Consider the following 20,262-nt stretch of genomic DNA (forward strand, 5'->3'; position numbering starts at 1 on the left):
AAGAATCTTTATTAAAACCAGTATGAAAAATAGAAATAAATGAAGTAATAAAATGTAATAAAAATAGAAAAAACAACTGTACAGTTTTATCAACCGTTGAAAATTATTTACATATTATACTTGACGTGATTATCAAACGCTGTCATGCCGATCTTATATAGGCTTTCTAAACTTATGTTGACCACGTAGCTCATTAGTCAGCCTAAACTGCTGAGAGTAACGTTGCCAATCGAACCAAGTACGGCCTTTACAAGATGCTAACGCGTCTACCCTTGAAGCGACTGAATTAGAATGAAAATTAAAAACTGGAAAAGGGCTACGTACAGCAACGTCCGAATACTTATAAATGTAAGTAATAATAAAATGTATTTGGAGTTTTTAATCTAAATTGTTTTATACGACCTTTTCAGAGTCCGGTAACGATACAAATGAAGTGTTAATTTCAATATAAACAGTAATGAAATGTGTTTTAACTATAAGTATTGAGCTACCCAACATGTTGGAAATATTGCATTGAAGACTATGAAAATGTCCATTGAATCAGCTTAAACAATCAATTGCATCAAATTTCCTTACATTTCTTAGTATTCTTGCCCAATGTCTCAGACTACTGCTGTACAGAAAGGTTTCAGTTGTCCATGCTCCTTTTCCGGTTTACTGAGAAGACATCCTTTGTCTGGTATTGCTAATGCAAACCTATGAATCTAACTGAACGATTGCCGTGTGTCACTCGTGCGTTGATAATTAAGTGACGTACGATGAACGGTTTCCGACCGTTCCGAGAAGAGTATTGCTGTACGGTTTCTTTCCCATTGCCATCCTTCATCGCCTCATTGCTATCGTTTAGCAGCGCTTAACAGCTACTGACAATGTCTCGGCTTTCTTTGCTTCTTAATTACCTTCGTGCAGTGGCTATTATCCTTGCGTTTGCCTTGATGTGGTGTGTCACCTATGAACGATCGTTTTTCAACGTTGACTTGCATGTGCGTGTGGTATGGTGGTAAGTGTAAGACGGCTTATCAATGCGTACGTGCCCATTCTAGCTTGTGTGTAGTTTAAGAGTGAACATCGTTCCTTACACCATCTATTATCAACCACAAGTTTCCCTAATTCCCCTGGACCTAGCCTTCCATGCGCCTGCACGTGTAACAGAAGCGCTTAAAAACCGATTGCCCGTAGCGCTAAAAATACAAGTTTTTTTTCAAGTTTGTTTAGCTCCTGCTATTGCGCTCAGCTTACTCGCAACATTACCCTACGTCAATGTTTTGTTTTAATGGAGTTTTTTTTTTACCTTCATCGTACCGCACTACTTGTGTACTCATGTACCAGCGTTTGGTGCACACGTTCGTAATCTAATTATACAAGTTTTTGTTTTTGTTATGCGAACTGGAAAAGGAGCTTCGTTTGAGGTGCGAGCGAATCGTTTCGGGCGGTAAGGGGCTACGTTGGATACGTGTTTCGTTATGGATCACGAAGGGATCTCCTCCCCATCAGCAATACGACCACTCCCAGTTTGCTTACTTTTTGTAACATTTTTTCTCACTCTGCTTACAGTTTTGCTTCACTACACGTGGATTTTCATTAAGAATTTGCAAAAAAAAAAAAAAAAAATCACAACAGATTGCAGACGCCTGTTACATAATACACAACTGCTGTCGCACCTCGTATTTACCATCGTTAGGTGTAAAAATTGCGTCCTATCGTTGTTCAAAATAATATTACTAATAACAAGAAAGTCCTCCATGCATACCGGTAGTTATGTTTTGTTTTGACTGCCTGTTGACACGTCTATTAGTACCCATTCACTCCGATACTGTTGATGCTGCTACTGCGGTTGCTTTGTAAATGTCATACGAAAGGTTATCATAATGCTAGCATAAATTTACCTGTCAACAATCCTGCTTTCCACTGTTTCATGTTAGTTTTGCTAGATTTTTGTTAATTAATTTTCTACCCATTAATGTTTCCTCTGGCCATAAAAAACAATTCACACGTGTTATTCAGTCAACATAGTTACACTTGCGGCCGGCTGCTTCTATTTGACGTTATTTTTCAACATCTGTTTGCAGCATTCTGTTTTAATTCTATTCCTTCTGCCTGCACAACATTTACATTCACACTATTTTACGGTTTCTGTAATACATTGCAAGACGACCATTTCTTCGTTTATGTCAGTTATTTCAACGATTGCTTTCTCCTGCCATTGTTTTCTAGCATCCGTTAGGGGAAGTATGTGATGAGATACACTTACTTATGTTACCGGTATAAAGTTGACTCTACACGTTCAATCCCTACATGAGTAGGATGCATCTCATGGTGGCTCAACGATTATCCCCGTTTATGGCCGAGTGCGAGCGATCTGTCAAGTTGGTTACTTCGTGTACGCAATCTACAGATTTGAACATTTGCAGGGTATGCAAACTGGCCAGGAAATGCTACACATGTTAAGCGTTCCCGGGGGACATTTTTAGATCCATCCTCTTAATTCTTCACTTTGACACATTCGCTCATGATGTTGTTGACTGAACTCTGTTCTATTACAATGGTGAAAGCGGTGAAAGCTATCGGAGTAGCGAGTTCGGCCGGTAGGAGTGTATTACAGCCAATATCACAAACATTCCTATAGTGGTAACCCAAAGATGTTGCCGGTGAGATTTTCTGCATCTTGTCAGTGTGGCGGCACAGTTGGGGGATGTAACTGCGAATGATATAGATGAAAGTGACATTAAGTACCATACATTAGATACAGGACAACTTAGAATCACAAATGAACCACGAAAAGGATTTAACATGAAGCAATAAAAATCTTTTAAATGAAATATTTTATAAATTCAAGACAAAAATATTTAAAATATAATTTTATCAAAACAACGTATACATCTAATTTTATATTGCTAAGTTGTTAAGCACATGTGTACTACATATACACGCATAAACATGCGATTTCATATTGTAACTTTCTTCATTTTCTCCTCAAAATTAATTGCTCATATACACTATATTTCGCCGTTATCTTTATTAGCACGCCATCAAGTTCTCATTTTGCGGGTGACATAGAGAATTCGCTCTTTAGACTACCCAATTTCCAAACACCCTTGCCTTTCCAAACACCTTGTTCGACCACATTTACCACATTCCTTTGGTAATAAATTTAGCGTTCGTTCCCGCCTGCAAATAGTTTTAACCCTCCCTTCGGAGGCAAGTGATACTGGAATGGAAGTGGAATCGGAACGGGGTAATACATTGCGGAAGGGATGCAATTTTCCGCTAGATGTTTTTATCAACTACGAGGCGCCACTCACAATGGCTTACGACCAAAAGGAAAGCAGGGGAGTAGGGGAAATCTTTCGTTTGTGGCGACTGTTAGGAATGACTATAGTATTTCAACAAATCGCCATAAATCCTCTGAGATTAGTACAATAATTTTATGCTAAACTTGCTGAATCTTGTTAAATGATGGCAACTTTGGCGAACTACTTGTCTGCTCGTTTACAGCAAAACATCATGCCCCAGGACAATTCCTAGCTGATGGTTTGTGAATGGCGTCTCACATTACCCAACAGATCGCTGTGCGATTATTATAGTTGAGAGCCCTTGGCTCTGCTAAGTGGAAGGTACATACATATTGCCTGTTACTTTCTCATGTTGTCGGAATTGTAGTCATATTCAAGCAGATCATCGTGAAATTTTCTGTGTAAATTGCACCAATACACGCCATGTGTTATGAGGGAAATATGAATTTCTCATATTTTCACAAATATACGTAGGATGGTCGATAAGGAACGTATTAAGGCACAAACTAGAAACATATATGAACGCAACCACAGTTCGATCATTTTCAGTGTAACAAACTCTTCCAGTATACCTCAACATATACTTCCTGTAAGTATACAGAAAAAAAAACAAAATAATAAAGTCAAATTATCTTCATACTAGATCCCATTTTAATGTTATCCATCTATTGGTTCCTGTCTTCTATCAAGGTTTGTGAAAAAGTTTTTAAAAAACATTGCATTTATTTTTTTAACTGCTTGTTCAAAATGAGTGGAGATCTAAATGTGTGACATCGAAATTATTACAAAGATTCTAGATCCAGATCACATCAGAAAGTCCGATGTTTGACGGATATGATAGAAACGCCAAATCAACATCTATCACAATGTTTAAAAAGAAACTTTTAACATGTTACCATGTAACTCATTTTTATACATCATTACAAACAATGATGTTTGTCGGTCCCGTGGTACAGTCGTTAACTCAAACGACTCAATATCACGCCCGTAATGGGTTCAAGCCCGAAATGGACCGTCACCCCGTAGTAAGGACTGTCTATCCGGCTACATGGTCCGCGTAGGCATGTCCGCGTAGGACGTTAGATTGTTTCATATTCGGTCCAGATAGTTAAATAACAAAATTCCGATTGAACATGTTAATGTTATCGATAACTTATCGATATAAAACATAAAAACCTGCATAAAAAGGTAAACTTATGAGCGTCTGGAATAATATGTATCATCTTACTCTTAAATACGTATCTTGAATATTTGAGGTATTCTTATCAATCACAAAAATTGTCTGGAGTATTCGTAATACGTGTCTTATATTAAAACTTACTTTACCATAATAAGTTTACTACAGCCATTTTCGTTGGACATCGATCGATTTGGCAGCTTTTCCCATGGAGGAAACATATACACCGCTGCTAGGTACAGCTACACAATTGTTTGTAGACTTACGACGCTACATCTTAACCAATAAAACAGCAAAGCTTAATTACGCTGCACTAGTGTTGTTTAGAACAACGTGAATACACAGCCTAAGCGGTTACCAAATGCCCCACCCCCCACCCTCTTCGTGCGGGGTGTGCATTCTTGCCAAAAATGATCCTCACCGTCCTAAGTTAATATTAAACCCATAAAATCAAGTTAATCTTCCGGAGCCAAAGCATCTTTAATTAAATTTAATTGACCGTTATTTTTTATGTCCATGCTACAGATTCCGTACTTTTTTTTTTATCGCGCTTCTATAGCGTGAAGTAACCATAACCACCGGTACCACTTCTTATCCAAGCTGCGTTGTCGTCATCGCTGTGCAATCAGCATCGCTCGAAAGAGAGGATTGAAAATGGGGAAAAGTTTCTTGCGCAAGCGAAAGTTTGTTCGTCGGTTCAACGATGGCCATTTAGTCGAAGCTCGCGAAGAAGGGTCAAATAAAAAAAACGCGAATGCGAAATTTCACCCCTGAAGGCAAAAAAAAACGAACGAACACGTGTCCCAGGACTTGGAGAAAGAAAAACATGCGAATATAAAGGAGTAAACGGAAACAAAAATAATAACAAATAGGTAAAGGTTGAGAAGTTTTCGTCTATCTGCTATTAAAAAGCATAATGATCACTATCAATCAACAGATCCTCGTAAACCCGACAGTACCAAGTAGGTGGAAGTAGAAGGTAGAAGGCACTGCAGTGCAACACTGTCGTCTGTCGAAGCAAGGACCGAGAAAATCAAAGACAAAACTAAGTGCTAAACCTCAGTGTCACTGTTAGGTAGGTTTGTGGGTGGTGCACAGAAGGGATCCGTTCCGGATGTGGCGCCACGTTTGACTTACGAACAAGGCTCTTTTATTTCTACGCTTGCGAGCACGGAACATTTTTTCGACATTTTGAAGTGGTGTTCCGTGGCAACACTCCCCGAAGTTCGATACATTGCGAGACAAATCCCTTATTCTTTGCGTCAGGCACAAGATTTCTACAGGAGCGACGCTAAGTGGTATATTTCTCAAGAAATCGAACATTATTTATTCTTGGGTTTTGAGCAAAGGCAAACGGAAACGAGTTGAACGGTGAAGCGGAGATACCGGAAATCGACATAAAATGAGAAATTGTCGTAGAGGTAACAGTAAAGATGCTTCTAGTCTAAGAGAGCTAGCGTAGACCCAAGGTCAAATTTGTCGGTATCGATTTAAATCGCCATGAAAGCATGAAGTGTTTTTTTAGGTTTTTCATAATTTGTCGTTAGCTTAGCATTTGTATTGTGTAATTTTTAATTGGTTGTGCATAATCGTACGACTGTATGCTGGTTTTTGTTTGTCAAAAACGGTTTTAAAATAAATCTTCCAAAATTGTATTTAAAAGAAAAAAAAGTTTCCGTAAAGTGAATGCATTCCATTTTATTTAATTTACAGGATTTTTCGAGGATTCGATAGCAACAACTGATTTTGATGTGAATCATCATTACGAAAGTCAATATTTTTAGTTCAACAAAGCATAATAACTCCTAACGTTTTTGATACTCCATAAATTGGTACCAGCTATAGACAAACTCTGACAATTTGTTTCTTGCATGAGAAGTTTCTGCTTAAGAAAACAAACACAAAGTATTGTTTTCTTTATTGTACGGCATTCTTCTCAAACAACACATTTTTGTGTGAACCAACTGCCCTTCGTTACCACGCAGAGCTCGATTATCCTAGTACAGGGTACTGTGTGCTTTTATGTTCTCAGAAATTAGTAAACCAAAAGGACTGAGAGCTAATCGGAACTTGTTTATCACATCGAAGAGCGACGAGAGAATAATAGAGAAAATGGAGAAAGCGATGATGTTGTTTCATCCATCGCCACAGAACGATTACTAAAATTTAATTAAAACTACCACTACCGGCACTGCAGCTGCACTCGCTGCCGTGGCTGGGTGTGATGCATCCTACCCCGGCAGACACTGCTGCACTGCTAGGGCTTAATCCAAAAGCAGAACACAGCATGTAAACGGTTTGCTTCTTGATTCGTCCGCACTCAGCCGAATGCAAGTGGAGTCGGCCGGAATGAAGTGTAGCAAAGCACCGGGCCCTCTTTCAGGACGCGCCACTAAGACACCAGCGGGAAATGTAGTGTTTTTCGCTGCTCAACAAACCGGAAGTGATTTATAATCCTGCTCAGCCAAGCGTTAATCCAATTCATTTTCAATAACTAACAACCGACCAACTAAAGAGACAGGTGAGGGTAAACGAGGGTGGGCGACGTCTGAAGACAAACACCCTGCACAATGAAGTGCAGCAACAAGTGCACACGGCTGATGGTTCCGTAGAGATAGCGGTGTTGTACCAGCTTCACATGCAGGAAATTGTGTGTGTGTGTGTGTGTGTGTGTGTGTGTGTGTGTGTGTGTGTGTGTGTGTGTGTGTGTGTGTGTGTGTGTGTGTGTGTGTGTGTGTGTGTGGTGTGTGTGTGTGTGTGTGGTGTGTGTGTGTGTGTGTGTGTGTGTGTGTGTGGTGTGTGTGTGTGTGTGTGTGTGGTGTGTGTGTGGTGTGTGGTGTGTGTGTGTGTGTGTGTGTGTGGTGTGTGTGTGTGTGTGTGTGTGTGTGTGTGTGTGTGTGTGTGTGTGTGTGGTGTGTGTGTGTGTGTGTGGTGTGTGTGTGTGTGTGTGTGTGTGTGTGTGTGTGTGGTGTGTGTGTGTGTGTGTGTGTGTGTGTGTGTGTGTGTGTGTGTGTGTGTGTGTGTGTGTGTGTGTGTGTGGTGTGTGTGTGTGTGTGTGTGTGTGTGTGTGTTTGTGTGTTAACACAATTCCGACGCCAGATCTGCCTGATGGGAGGGATAATGAAACAACAAACTACCCCGGCAGCTCGGGGTGGATCGAAAGACCTACCCCAAAGGATCGACAAAACATCGCACAGGAGGGTTACGTTATGGTCAATGACGCACAGAGAGCTAACTTGAGCGCGAAGCAGTGTTAACGATAATTAAATCTATTGCTCACTTCATCTTCCGGTTTTGGGACTCTGGGGCTTAGGACCTGCTGGCCAGGTGCGTTTGTTTTGAAGTAGAAAACTGTGTCCTCAAAGTGTAACAACAGCAACCGACAAGTTATGCGGAGTTCACAAGAGTTGTTCTAAAATTCGTAATGAATCCTCATTCTCATCACACTGCTTTTGTATCCTCAGAAGGAAACACCTGTTGCCAAAGCAGTGGTTTTTAAATTGCATCTGATATATGGTTATTGCACAACATGTCAATAATATGTAGCACATCACGCTGGAAGTATGTCCCAAACAACTGTCTTACCATAATGACAACGCCATTCATGCCATTCGAAACATCTCTTCATACAGTAAGCAATAGAGCACAGGCTGGCGGTAATAACTCAAATGACTATTCATGGGCAAAACATAGAAGAACAGTACACTTTTGACGGACATGTACAGTGTTCCGGTTGCACGTGACTTGCCGACGACACATGTTCTTACACTCTGTTAGCGGTCGTGGTAGAGGAGTGTGTGCACAAGTGCATTGACAAGTGCACAGTACAGGTCAGTACGACACGGGAGCGGGTGGATAATAGCTTCATTTAATTAAAGTTAACAAGTACAATTTATTGCTCATCATCGGAATAGTTCTAATTATGTTTAAATGGGCTTTATATGAAAGCAGGCATGCCGAAGTGTGCACTGGTGCGAGTGCATATGTGTGAGAGAGGAAGATTTCTAACTATGCAATGCTTCATGATCACCGCTCAACCACCGTGGACGACTATAGCAGTCGGCGGAGATCGGGTGAAACTGGTTACTGAAAATTACAATCGCTTTTGAGGCAATATGTGAGAGTTTGCTGAGCATTGGGGCGACAAGACGTGCTATGGAAATGGCAAGGGATTGCAGCGGTGCAGTGCATAACGCTAGCGAACTGGAAGGAAAACGAAGCGGAGAGTTGTACGGTCGACCACTGGGGGCCGTTTAGAATGGAAATTATCCATCCTGTTACCACCACCACAGAGCTGTCCATTGGGATTTTTGAAGAGGGCCGGGGTTGGGAGGCCATCCCCAATCTAGAGACAGGTACATGATTATAAGTACGGCGTGCGATGGCGCACTGGACAGGATCTAGAGTGCAATTGTACCGCAATGGCATGTGGGGCATGTAAGCAGGTTATTTATTGGAGGCGTTGGCAATTTCCGACTAATGCAAAGACTGGTTTTGGTTTTGTGCGCTCCATCAGCCCCGCTCCGGAACGCTGTCGCAATACCTGTACTATGCAGGAGCTATGCTCACATTGTTGTCATAAGCGTAGCCTGTACTTTGTCCTTCCTACAGCGAAGCACTATACTGCAGCCTGTGAGGAACAAATGGACGCAGTTTGCCTGAGCTTGTTCAGATGCCTGTAGCTCGTACGAAACCGACCCACGTCAAAATGGCACAGGAGCAATAGAAGGGTGGTACCCATTTGCACATTAATTAAATGTGCCAAAATTGCAACTATAATAGTTTTAACGGCTGATGATGATGATGGCGATCGAATATTCGCTCTAGGTGTTGATTTAGGATCAATTGCAATCAAACACTTACTATACTTTTAATGAAAAACTTTAACGTTTACGCCTGTTCGAAAGCTATGAAGCAATGAAGCAGCAAGCAGAATATCGTAGTTTATACCGAAATTCCACGGTAATAAAATAGATATATTAAAGAGTCGTAAGAACTTATCTGTACCCAATTTAATGTACATAAATGAAATCAATAATTGTATAACCATAGACTTAATCACCTTTAAAAGCTTAATTTTAAAGGTATAAGTTAAAGCTTAAAAAAGCTTGTCAATATACATTTACTTCGTGTATCTAGCGTGCGTATCGTTGAAAGAGATTTTTTTTGAAATACTATGCTTCAGGATGAACCGGTGAATAAATAATGAATGAAACGCTGGAGTTGTCTTGTTCAAAGGTTGAAAAATCGTATTATTTCACTGTGTTGCACAGTGTGTATGTGAGTGAAGGATGCTGTGATATACTTTCATCAGCCATCAACAAAATTATTCTTATCATCACTTTTGTAAAGTAAATGATGAAATAGATTTGCTTTGTTGTAGTATATTTTATTAGTTTGAAGACTTTTTTTTATTTTTAAAATTATTTCCAAGAACGATGAAAATGAAGAGAAAACATCAAAACAACAAATCCAGCACCTGTGCGACATCAGCAGCTTGTATCTTGGTACCATGGCAACGATGTTGTTTAGAAGGGAACGATGGCAGATAACTCGTAAGTCAAGCAAATGAAATGAATAAGAAAACACTGGAATATCTTTCATTTGCCATCATTGCCACATTTTCGTTTACTTTCCATGCAGTATACCGAACACCCTTTGGCATTAGCTATTTTGTATGTTTACTAGCGTATGCGTACGCGTATGTGTTTGTGTGTATGTATAAGAGACGTGCAAAAGATCCCTTATCCTGGTTTCGTGCACGTGCACTTATAATTCCTTCTGGCAAGTCGTATGTGATTCAGATCACGACAACCGAGAACGAAATGGATCCTCCCCTATTGTTTTACACCCGGCAGTCTTGGTAGGGGCGGCTGCTGGGCTGACGGTGCTCACAAGCAAATGCCGCTTGGAATATGTGTTTGTGTGGCTCATGAGTTCGAATGTAGCCGGGTTCAATCTGAGTTCTTTTGCAGCTATCGAGCGTGGTGCCGTTATACGTGCTTAGACACGAGGGTGAAGGGTAGAGCGAAAGAAAAAAAAACAATCCCAATCTCCCCACCGAGGAAGGGTTAGCAGACAGCGTGGAAATCCCTTAAAGGAAACAAGGCATTCATGGTGTGGGTTAGTGTACAGCGTGTCCCTAAAGCAGAAGAAAAGTTTTATGGCAAAACCGCAGAAAAGAAACTGGCGTCGGGACTAGTTTTTGGCTGCCAGTCTCTCCGGCACATACATGCATACATACAGCAACGCATCTCGGTGGCTTGTGTGTATTTGTTGAGATTGTTTGAGCAAAATGCAGGTCATAGCATTCGGGACACCGAGCTCCTTGTTTCAGACAACAAGCAATACGTATGCGGTCGGAGTCTTAGTTTAGTTGTGTTGTTGTTTTGCAGCTGTTATTGGCTTATTCGCGGTTTTTGCTTCTCGTTATAAAATCCGAGTGTTGTTTGCTTGTTCGCTTTGTGGGGTTCTGTGCTGCTGCTGGGTTTTCCCACTCTTGCTATCCTTCTTTTGCATCGTTCTCTTTCAGACGGCTTTTAGCGACTTTGCGTCGTCATAAGAGAAAGGTACTGCATACGCGAATTCAATGCGACACGGCTCGTTAGACGATCGAGTATTAAATAGGAAATGAGCTAATGGTAGATAGCGAATAAAGGAAAGGGTAGTACATCAGAACAAAATCTTCACATCTTTGTGTTAGAAACATCAGTTGAAGGTATCTGATTGTGTGACATAATTCACTTACCACGGCGAAGCAAATTCCCATCGAGTGTTGAGAAGCGACAATATCGGGTTGTTTTGTGGTAATTGTTGATGAAAGTTTGTGTTTGCAAAGTGAAGTGGTTGCTTAAACACGCTAATTATTGTGGATGGATGGAACATGGATTTCCAAGTCAGTTTTAGTTGTAAAGATTATTATTCAGCGCATACAAAATGATTCTTCACCATGATCTGATATTCCATTTCCTTCATACAGAGTTTTACAAGTCACTTTCTAATGTAAACATAGTTATTCATAGTGTTTTCCAACAGCTATCAAATGATTTATTTGTTTCAACATGAAATTTCAGATTCAACGCAGAACTGTCAAACTCAATCCAGCTTGAGTGGTGTTGAAAATCATGTTGTAGAAATAAAAAATTATTATGATGGAATTGAAATGTCAGATCCATGTGGAACAAAATTTTGAATGCGGTGAATAACAATGTTTACATTCGAAAGTGACCTGGAAACCCCTGTATGTGCACATTCCGGGAAAGTGGCTTGGAAAACTCTATAATAATGTTTATATTCAAAACTGATTTGGAAACCGTGTAATAATTTTTAATCTCTTCAACATGATTATCAACACTTCAACGGACTGATGTGGAATACCTTCTAGTACGCGGGGAAAAACAATGTTTACTGTAATGCCACTGGTTGTTGAATTTGTTGAAGTATTGAGTATATGCGTTATTTAGTTGTTTCATTTGAACTAACTATTTTAATATAAATTTTACGCAATAGTCAATTATTAAAAATATTGTATACCAATTTATTCTATGTTGAGCTTTTATGACCCGCTTATCAGTTTTCAAATTCATTCACTGCCTCTATTTACTAACTGCTTGTTTCAGTGAAATTTCATGCCCCATAAGCGTTTTGGATCACAATAGGATACGGATCATCATTTACGGACCATTCTCGCTACATTAAAAGTCACCAAACAGTTTGTCTTTTGCAGTTCGAAATAAAAGTTTTACTCTCATTGAATCGTGCCCTGCCAACCACTGCCAAACACGCCACATCGTGTGATGTGGATAGTCCCTTTTTCTAAATAAAACTTCCAAATTAGTTCACACACTTCAAACGACTTACTCCAGTGGAATGGGAATTTAAAACAACACTTCGCAAAGCACCCGGTAAAGTCGCTCGGGCGGAAGATTTTGCGGCGCCAGTGACATTAAACTGTTGTTGCAAGGAATCTCTCCTGATTTGGGATGTTTTTGTGTCGCCAAAATAAGGATATGAGGAATACATTTTTTGTTCGATCAATTGGCCTTACATTGCTTCGCTAGCGGTGTAACGTAACACAACAGTACGAACGAACGAACAAACAAACAAACAAAGCGTATTCTGTTCTGATACGAAAACACAGATACGAAAAAAGCCCTAATCAAAACAAAACAGCAAACAACAAACAAACATCCTCGAAACACGAGGGAACCTATGTGCCCACGAAAGCTGTTCAGCACTTATCTAGCTGGTTGGATTGGCGGGAAATGGAACCTAATCAAATTTATAACGTGCTCCCAAACTTTGGGCACGTAAGCTATTTGAACTTTAAATTAATTTTCTGAACTTTGCTTCTTGGCCTTCCAAGTCATTGTCGCGTGTGTTTCGTGCCATTCGTCGGAGGTATTATTTTCGTTTTATTCTTCACCATACTATGGCTGACGATACTCGAGCAGAAAGGACACGACAGAAAAAAGCAACATCGAGTAGAAAAAAAAAATGACGCGGGTTCATGCAGAAAGGAAAAGGTGTATGTTGTATTTTTTTTAACTGCCGCTTTGTGACTTTTATCAGACTTTTATTTTTTGGGTTTCTTTCAAAACAAAGATGTAAAAAGGTACAAGAGAAAGACAGGGAAAGATGCGCCTAAACCAATGCACTACAAATATAGAAAGCAGCCGAAAGTATCATGCCAGAGTCATTTGGAGAAAGTTTTTGTTTTGTTTTGGCGCATTTCTTCTGCTGCCCTAGTGCCATCTCCGTCCGTCTGGCAGGGGGGGGGGGACAAGCTTCCCCCGAGGCTAGGTTGTTTGACGATTTGAAGTAGCTTTGAGGTAGGATGGCAAGTGTCCCAAAGTGACTTGTAGTTGATTTGAATGAAGAGTTTTGCAGTTGTTACGCTGTCTGTTGAAGCAGAAAATAAATCCTACACAAAGTTGTGGTGTCCAAACAGGGTCATTGAAGGAAGAAGTTTCAATTGCGGTGGGAATTGGTGTAAAGCGGTCTCTTTCAATGAGAATAAGAGCTTTACGTGAACTAGTGTACATTTTTCTATTCAATGTTAAGAGTACATTTATCTGTTGTGTACATTTTTCATCACAATTTCTCTCTCTCTATTTTTTTCTCTCTAACATTGAAAACAACCATTACATTTTTAAAAGTAGCAGGTAAAGTTTATTTCACAAAGAAAGAGAGATAGAGAGAAAGAGAGAGAGAGAGAGAGAGAGAGAGAGAGTCAAAAATTATATAAATTTCACAAAGGAATTGATCAATTTCAATTTTCTTGTATTGTTGCCTTTTATTGTTACTTATAAAATTTTTTTGAAAATCATTCAATTTTGCTCCTAGGACTAATCCAGAAACCAGACTAACCTGGAAGTTTATAGATCTCATTCTGGTGCTGGAACTGATTCCAATCCCATATAGGTGCTAGAATTAGTCATGAACCTGACCCTGGAACTGATCCTAACCCCTTACCGGTCCTTTAACTCAGTGGTCTCTAACCCGTGATCCGTGGCGTTAACAGAAGTGTTCCACAAAAAAACATTTTTTTAAAAGAAAAGCTTTTTACTATACATACCGTGCGTTTGTTCCCATAATCAAGATGAAAATTTTCTACAGGGACGTCTAGAATAAGTTTTAAACATATTTTTTATTAAAAACTTTGAACTAAGTTAATAAAATGTATGCTCTCAATAGATGTGGGCCGCGACAAATGTATTTTCAATGTCAAGTGGTCCGCGACCCTAAAAAAGTTGGCTGCTGCTTTAAAGAGCAGGGCTTTAAATGATCCTGACACCATACCTGGTCTGGAATATATTTTTACCCTATACCGGTACTGAAATTGCTCAAAAAATCGTACGAGCCCTGACATTGATCCCAACCAACACCAAAAATTACAATGCACTCATAACGCTCCTGGGATTGATCCTGATCCCATGCAGATCCTGCAACATAACTTCCGATATTGGAACTGATCCCAAACGCATACTGGTCCTTGTACTGATTAAGATTCCATATCAGTCCTGGAACAGATCCTGACTCCGGGCCCTGATACTGCTTCCTTTTATGTTTCGGTACTCACTCATGGAACTATCCAGTTGTTATCGAATTTTTGTTTCTTTATTTTTATAGAGACTTTGAGCCAATACGCCTCTTTTTTATAGAAATGATGGCACAACGTTTTTATTAGCTATGCTTACAGGGCTTCGAGTTATATAATGATCATATACAGGGTTACCACAGTCTGATGACTGCTTCACTGTATGCTTGCCAAATTCCACGATGGCTTGCAATACTCCATTTTATGATAGCAAACCTCCACAGAATGCTTTCACGATTCCACTACACGGTTGAAACATTCCCTTAACCTAGTGATCGGCAAAGTGGGGCTCTTTGGTATCGAGAAGGCGGCTCTTAACGGTTCATATGTTTCATAAAAATTAAACTCATTTTTGTCCTGGTTTAACAATTTGGCTCTTCACGTAAAACTTTACGAACATTATTGTAGACTTTGGCTCTTTCGGTCGTAAAGTTTGCCGACCGTTGCCTTAACCGATTGAACTACTACCGATTATATGACTTCCTATAAAATGAAGACCCTGTAAAATTAGACCCATCTAAAGATTTTTTTTAAACACGTTTTCAAAGCAATTGTATTTTGGCTTTAGTGCATTAAAAAGTGTATACCCCCCCCCTCCCTTTTTTATAATTCCATATATTTAATTACGTCTAATATTTGATTAATCAGACTCATCCTGATACACATACAGTCAGTCCAAAAAGTATTCGTTTAGCTGAATATTTATATACACATTGCTTTCAGTGGTGTTTACAAATTTTACATATTGGTTTTGTTTTGATACCACAGAGTTGCCACAAAATACTCCTGGTAATATTTCGCTCGCAAGGACAATAGAGTCTTCAACGAGGTCGGGCAAATTTATCTTTCGAATAACCTCACTGCGTAGAGGCAATATGAAACCATCATTGATACTATCTTCAATAGGGTGGCTGATTGTAACACCGTAACAATTGAAATTTAAAAGCCAGTGCTCATAATCTATAACACATCTATGTTTAGTGAAAAAATCTCTTCCCAAAATACCATCCGCTGTGATATCTATTTCTGCAGGAATGATATGAAAAGTGTGGTTAATAGAAGCATTTCCGAATGTTATATTAGTGCTAGTAGTTGCTAATGTTGATACCGATTCGGTTGTTATGCCTGTTAAGTTTATCCTATTTTGCGCGTAGACTTGCTGTGTTGGTTTTATTTTATCAACTTTGAACAATGACACGTCTGCTCCCGTGTCGATAATTAATATGCTTATTTCACCCATTGCCATTTCTACTTTAATTTTGATAAAGTTATTAGCATTTAAGTTTATCGCTAATGTTGACCATCGTTTGTAGGTTGAATGATTTCTTCTAACGCCTGTGGTACCCCTAAAAAATGTTCCTCTTCTGCAGCTTGTGTATTGTAGACTCTACGAGTATTTGTATTTGGAAATTGTTTTCTGAAAGAGTTATTAGAATATCTTTGGTTTTGGAATCTGTTGCTAGTTGCCTGATTATTACCAAGAGGAGATCTATTGGAAAACCATCTATTATTTGTGTTTGGCTGGAATCTATTGTATGTGTTCGGCGGGTATTTATTACGAACGAATTTTCTATTGTCATAGTAGTTTCTGTTGAAGGCTAATATTTGTGAACCGTTGCTATTCCTTTCGTTTTCTAATACTTTCTCTGAAGCATCTGAAACAGATGCGAATTGACCTGCTTTTAAAACAATTTTTGTTTCCTGATTATGAACTTTTTCAATCAGAGCATTAATCCCATGCTTTAATGACATGTCATTTGCAACTTTTTCGGGAATGTGCAACTGCAAATAAACGTTTTTTAATTTTGTGCTGAGTAATTCAACCTCATCACAAAGAGCTTTAGTATCCGTCTGGCGAATAGATTTCAATTGACTTATTATTTTATCTGGATTAAGTTTTCTTGACATCTGGACCGTATATCATTTATTAACGAGTCAAAATCGTCAATATTAGGCGGCAGTCCTAAACGCGCCTTTCCTATCAATCTTGTTTTTAAAAATTTTACCAACATTTGTGGATTTTTTGGACATAATTCCTTTAATAAATTTGAAGAGTCCACAAAATTTTCCAAACCATCTGTATTGCCATCGTATATTTGCACCAAAGCGGTGGCTGTTTTGATATCGAAAGTTTCCATTTTGTTTTGATTCCAACGGTTGAACACGATAGCTAGTTTTGCCAAAGTTTTAAACTTAACTTGAATTTTGTTTGTTTGATGAAATTGTATGCGCGATTGGATATTGGCGTATATGTCACTCGCTTCCTTCAAAATTCGTTTTAGCTCTGAAACGGGTTCAGTTTCCTGAATTGAATCTAGGTAATACTTGATCTTATCAAAACAAAACTTAGCGGAACCGTTGTAATGATCAAGCAAACATCTGCGAAACTTTCTATCACACGATAATTTTTTTTCAATATTTTTAAGCCTTATAGTATTTTGATTAATTTTTAAGAGCATTGAATGAGATGTGATCGAGATGTTTTGCTATATATATAGTAATTATATATATATATATACATATATATATATATATATATTATGTATTATATATATATATATATATATATATATTTTTTTTTTTTTTTTTAATTTTTTTTTTGATACCCAGATAATGGTAATATTACTTTTTTTTTTATTTAATTATTTTTTTTTTTTTATTTTTTTTAAACCAATGGTAACTCCCCCAATAGTATGTGCATATTGTAATGGAAAATGGTAATATTGTACGTTTCATAAAAAAGAATTTAATTGAGCAATTACAAAAAATATTTAAATGAGTAAATTGCAACTATATTGAGTGTGTAGCCTACCTTACTTTCTCTCTTTTTTTTTTTTCGCTTGATCCTTACTCCGTGTACCGCTGCCCGATCGATAAGTATAGCGTTATCTCGCTTTATCCACTGCAAATCGCTGCTCGTTCTCTCACAGCACACTGCTGCACCGTCGTTCCTATCCACTGCAAATCGCTGCTCGCTCTCTCACAGTTCACTGCTTCGCCGTCGCTTCTTCCTTCTTCTCGCAACAACGTTATGTCTCTCTCGTGCAAACGACACTTGGTCACTTGTCGCAAAAGGTCATGCCGGTTCAAACTGTGATGCCTATCGCCGATGGTACGAAATGTGGCTTACTCGTACGTGCGATAATCTTGTCCGATCGAGGTCACTGCACTTAGATCACTTTACGCACGGTCCCGTTAACTATCGCTGCTCTTTTTTTTTTTTGTTTTTTAACACCGAATGTTTGTTAGCATTCATTTAACTTTTCCTGGCCCCTTTTTTTTATAACCGGGATACACTCTCTCTTTCACTGCGCCTTGGTTCGTTGACGATACCCGACAGGAGTTTTTGTGCAATTTGCGTGATTTTGCAGGAAACCCTTATATTTTATCACTGCGTTTGAATAACGATAGTTCGAATTATCGTACAATTGTAGCGTTGCGCTTCACTCTCGTCTTTACTCTCTCACTCTTTCACGCTAAACATCAACGCAGATACTAGAATATTCTTCTGACCGGAAGGAATATTACGCACTCGCGAATTAACTTCGTATTTACGCGAGTTTTTTTTTTTTTTTTTTTTTTGCATCACAGTTTCACACTTGTCACGGTCGCCATGTGGTGATATGAAATCTTCTAACTACCCAAAAGAATAATGTGGCTTGAATTTGTGTAGTTACTTGGAGTTTATTTCTTCTATGTTAACTCGGGCAGCGTTTCCTCTTAGATCGGACTTTTGTTAATCATCCTAAACCTCAACTTATCCTTAATTTATACTCACTCGTTCGCGCCAAAATTCCTTAATCCTATTCCTCATTGGCTAATCCTAATTATCGCCTATTTTACTATTTCCTATTTCCTATCTTATGCTATTCTATTCTATCCTACGTGTAACCTTAATTGTAGATGTATGTGTGTAAATATATATATGCATAATAAAAATCTAACTATGTGTATGTGTGTAAGTGTATATGTGTATAATTTAAACCTAGCTAGCTATAATTATTCTGCGCGCGTTTTGCCTATCTTGCAGGCGCTACAACAGAAAAGGGCGAATTATGGCTGCAATACGTATGGGGCGATAAAAGTAATAATGAGGTTTGATAAAGGGACCATCGATACACATGTTTTGCTCAAAAATAAGCATTTAAATAGTGCAATAGCAACCAAAATACATAAAAAAACTAAAAAAAGTCGTTTGATGGGCGCGCAAAAAGTATTCGTCCATCTAGCTTTTTAATTATTTACGCTGGACACACACTACGTAGACGTGAATTAAATTTATTATTATCAATCTGCTGGTGACTTCCTTCTAAATTAATGCATTTCTGTTGTTTCAATTGGACTTCAAGCGGTCAGAGAGGCACTAAAAGCGGGGGAGTTAAATGATTGGAGCATGATGGCGAACATCGTATATTTAACTTATGCATAACCTATCCTTCTCCTTTTTGAAGGTTACAAAAGGTGTGGGAGACCTCGTTCCTTCATTTGATCAGAGTTTGGCCATTTTTATGACACTAATTGTGTTACAAACTGCCATGTAAGCAGCCATTCTTGACGGTTAATCTAACGAAAGAAGCGGTTTAATCACCGACAAACCGACATGACACTGGCGTTACAAAAGTGTCCCACACGAAAGTACTGTCATTTACCAGTGAGGCGACCACTTCTGTCAAAGTAAGCTCTGTTCACTGCTGCTTCGATGTAAACAACTTTTCTAAATACAAAGGGCGAAGGAAGTGTGAGGCAAGATTTTGTGAGAATTATTGGACAAAACACCCAGGAAAATCATTTTATAAGTTTCCAAATCAATGCAAAAGATGTGAGAAGTACATAAAACAATACGCATTGGAATTTGCAAAGAAAAACAAAAAGGGGGTTTAGCAGTTTCTTCTCTGTGTCAGTGTAGTAAGCGAATCGTTGTAGAGATGGCGCTAGTGTTTAACGTATTTTCATTTGAAATAAGGAGACAACTTTTGAAGCTCATTTTGTTCGAAGTGTCACGTCGGTTTGTCGGTGGTTTAATGTCCAAAAAATAAAATATTACCAAGGAATCAATGCATTTTGTCATGGCCAATAAGATCAGGAAAAGAGATGGGTCACATTTGGTTGATGGGTCATGCTGCATTTCATCGTAGCTGGTCATGTAATAGCTTGAATGAGGGAGTTGTTACAAACATGTTTTGTTTGAATAATACCATACACAGAAAGTGGCCAAATCTGTTAAGGTGCATCAAATAATGCAGGAATTTATTTCAAATTAGGCTCTACTAACATTTTAAAACATGTTTAAATCGCCAAGGTCATACGGCCGACGTCTACCATAGCAAAAACAGTCTACTAAGATGCAGCAACAAACTCTCGTGTAACGGTAGCACTATGGTGTCATGATACTAGGCAAGGTCCTTGAAAGAGAACAGGTCGAAACGCTTAGAGTAAATTGACAGAAAGCCATGGGAAAATTTTGACAGTTAAAGTGAACATTGTTTATGTTTAGCGATGGACGTTGCTATGGAGGGAATGAGAGTTTTGTTCAGCATTTTACATTCAATTCCTGTTCGAATATTTGAAGAATTAGAATCCAATTAGAATATCACATGACTGATACAATCCAAGGATCTCATTTATCATTCGTAGCCGGGTTATAAGTAAATGACGGTATGCATATTGTACCAGTGTGTGTCGATTGGATGTTT

At 38.8% G+C, this 20,262-nt stretch overlaps 1 protein-coding gene across 1 annotated transcript in view; it reads right to left on the reverse strand.

Moving 5' to 3' along the window:
* Positions 1–20,262, reverse strand: part of LOC121590576 — a 139,548-nt gene that overhangs the window by 152 nt on the left and 119,134 nt on the right. The window contains exon 8 of the mRNA XM_041910367.1: positions 1–2,698. This exon is cut by the window's left edge and continues 152 nt beyond it. Coding sequence (XP_041766301.1) covers positions 2,562–2,698 — 137 coding nt within the window. The 3' untranslated portion in view covers positions 1–2,561. The remainder of the gene's footprint in view (positions 2,699–20,262) is intronic.

Source organism: Anopheles merus, chromosome 2R (assembly GCF_017562075.2).
Source record: "Anopheles merus strain MAF chromosome 2R, AmerM5.1, whole genome shotgun sequence".
Lineage (NCBI taxonomy): Eukaryota > Metazoa > Arthropoda > Insecta > Diptera > Culicidae > Anopheles > Anopheles merus.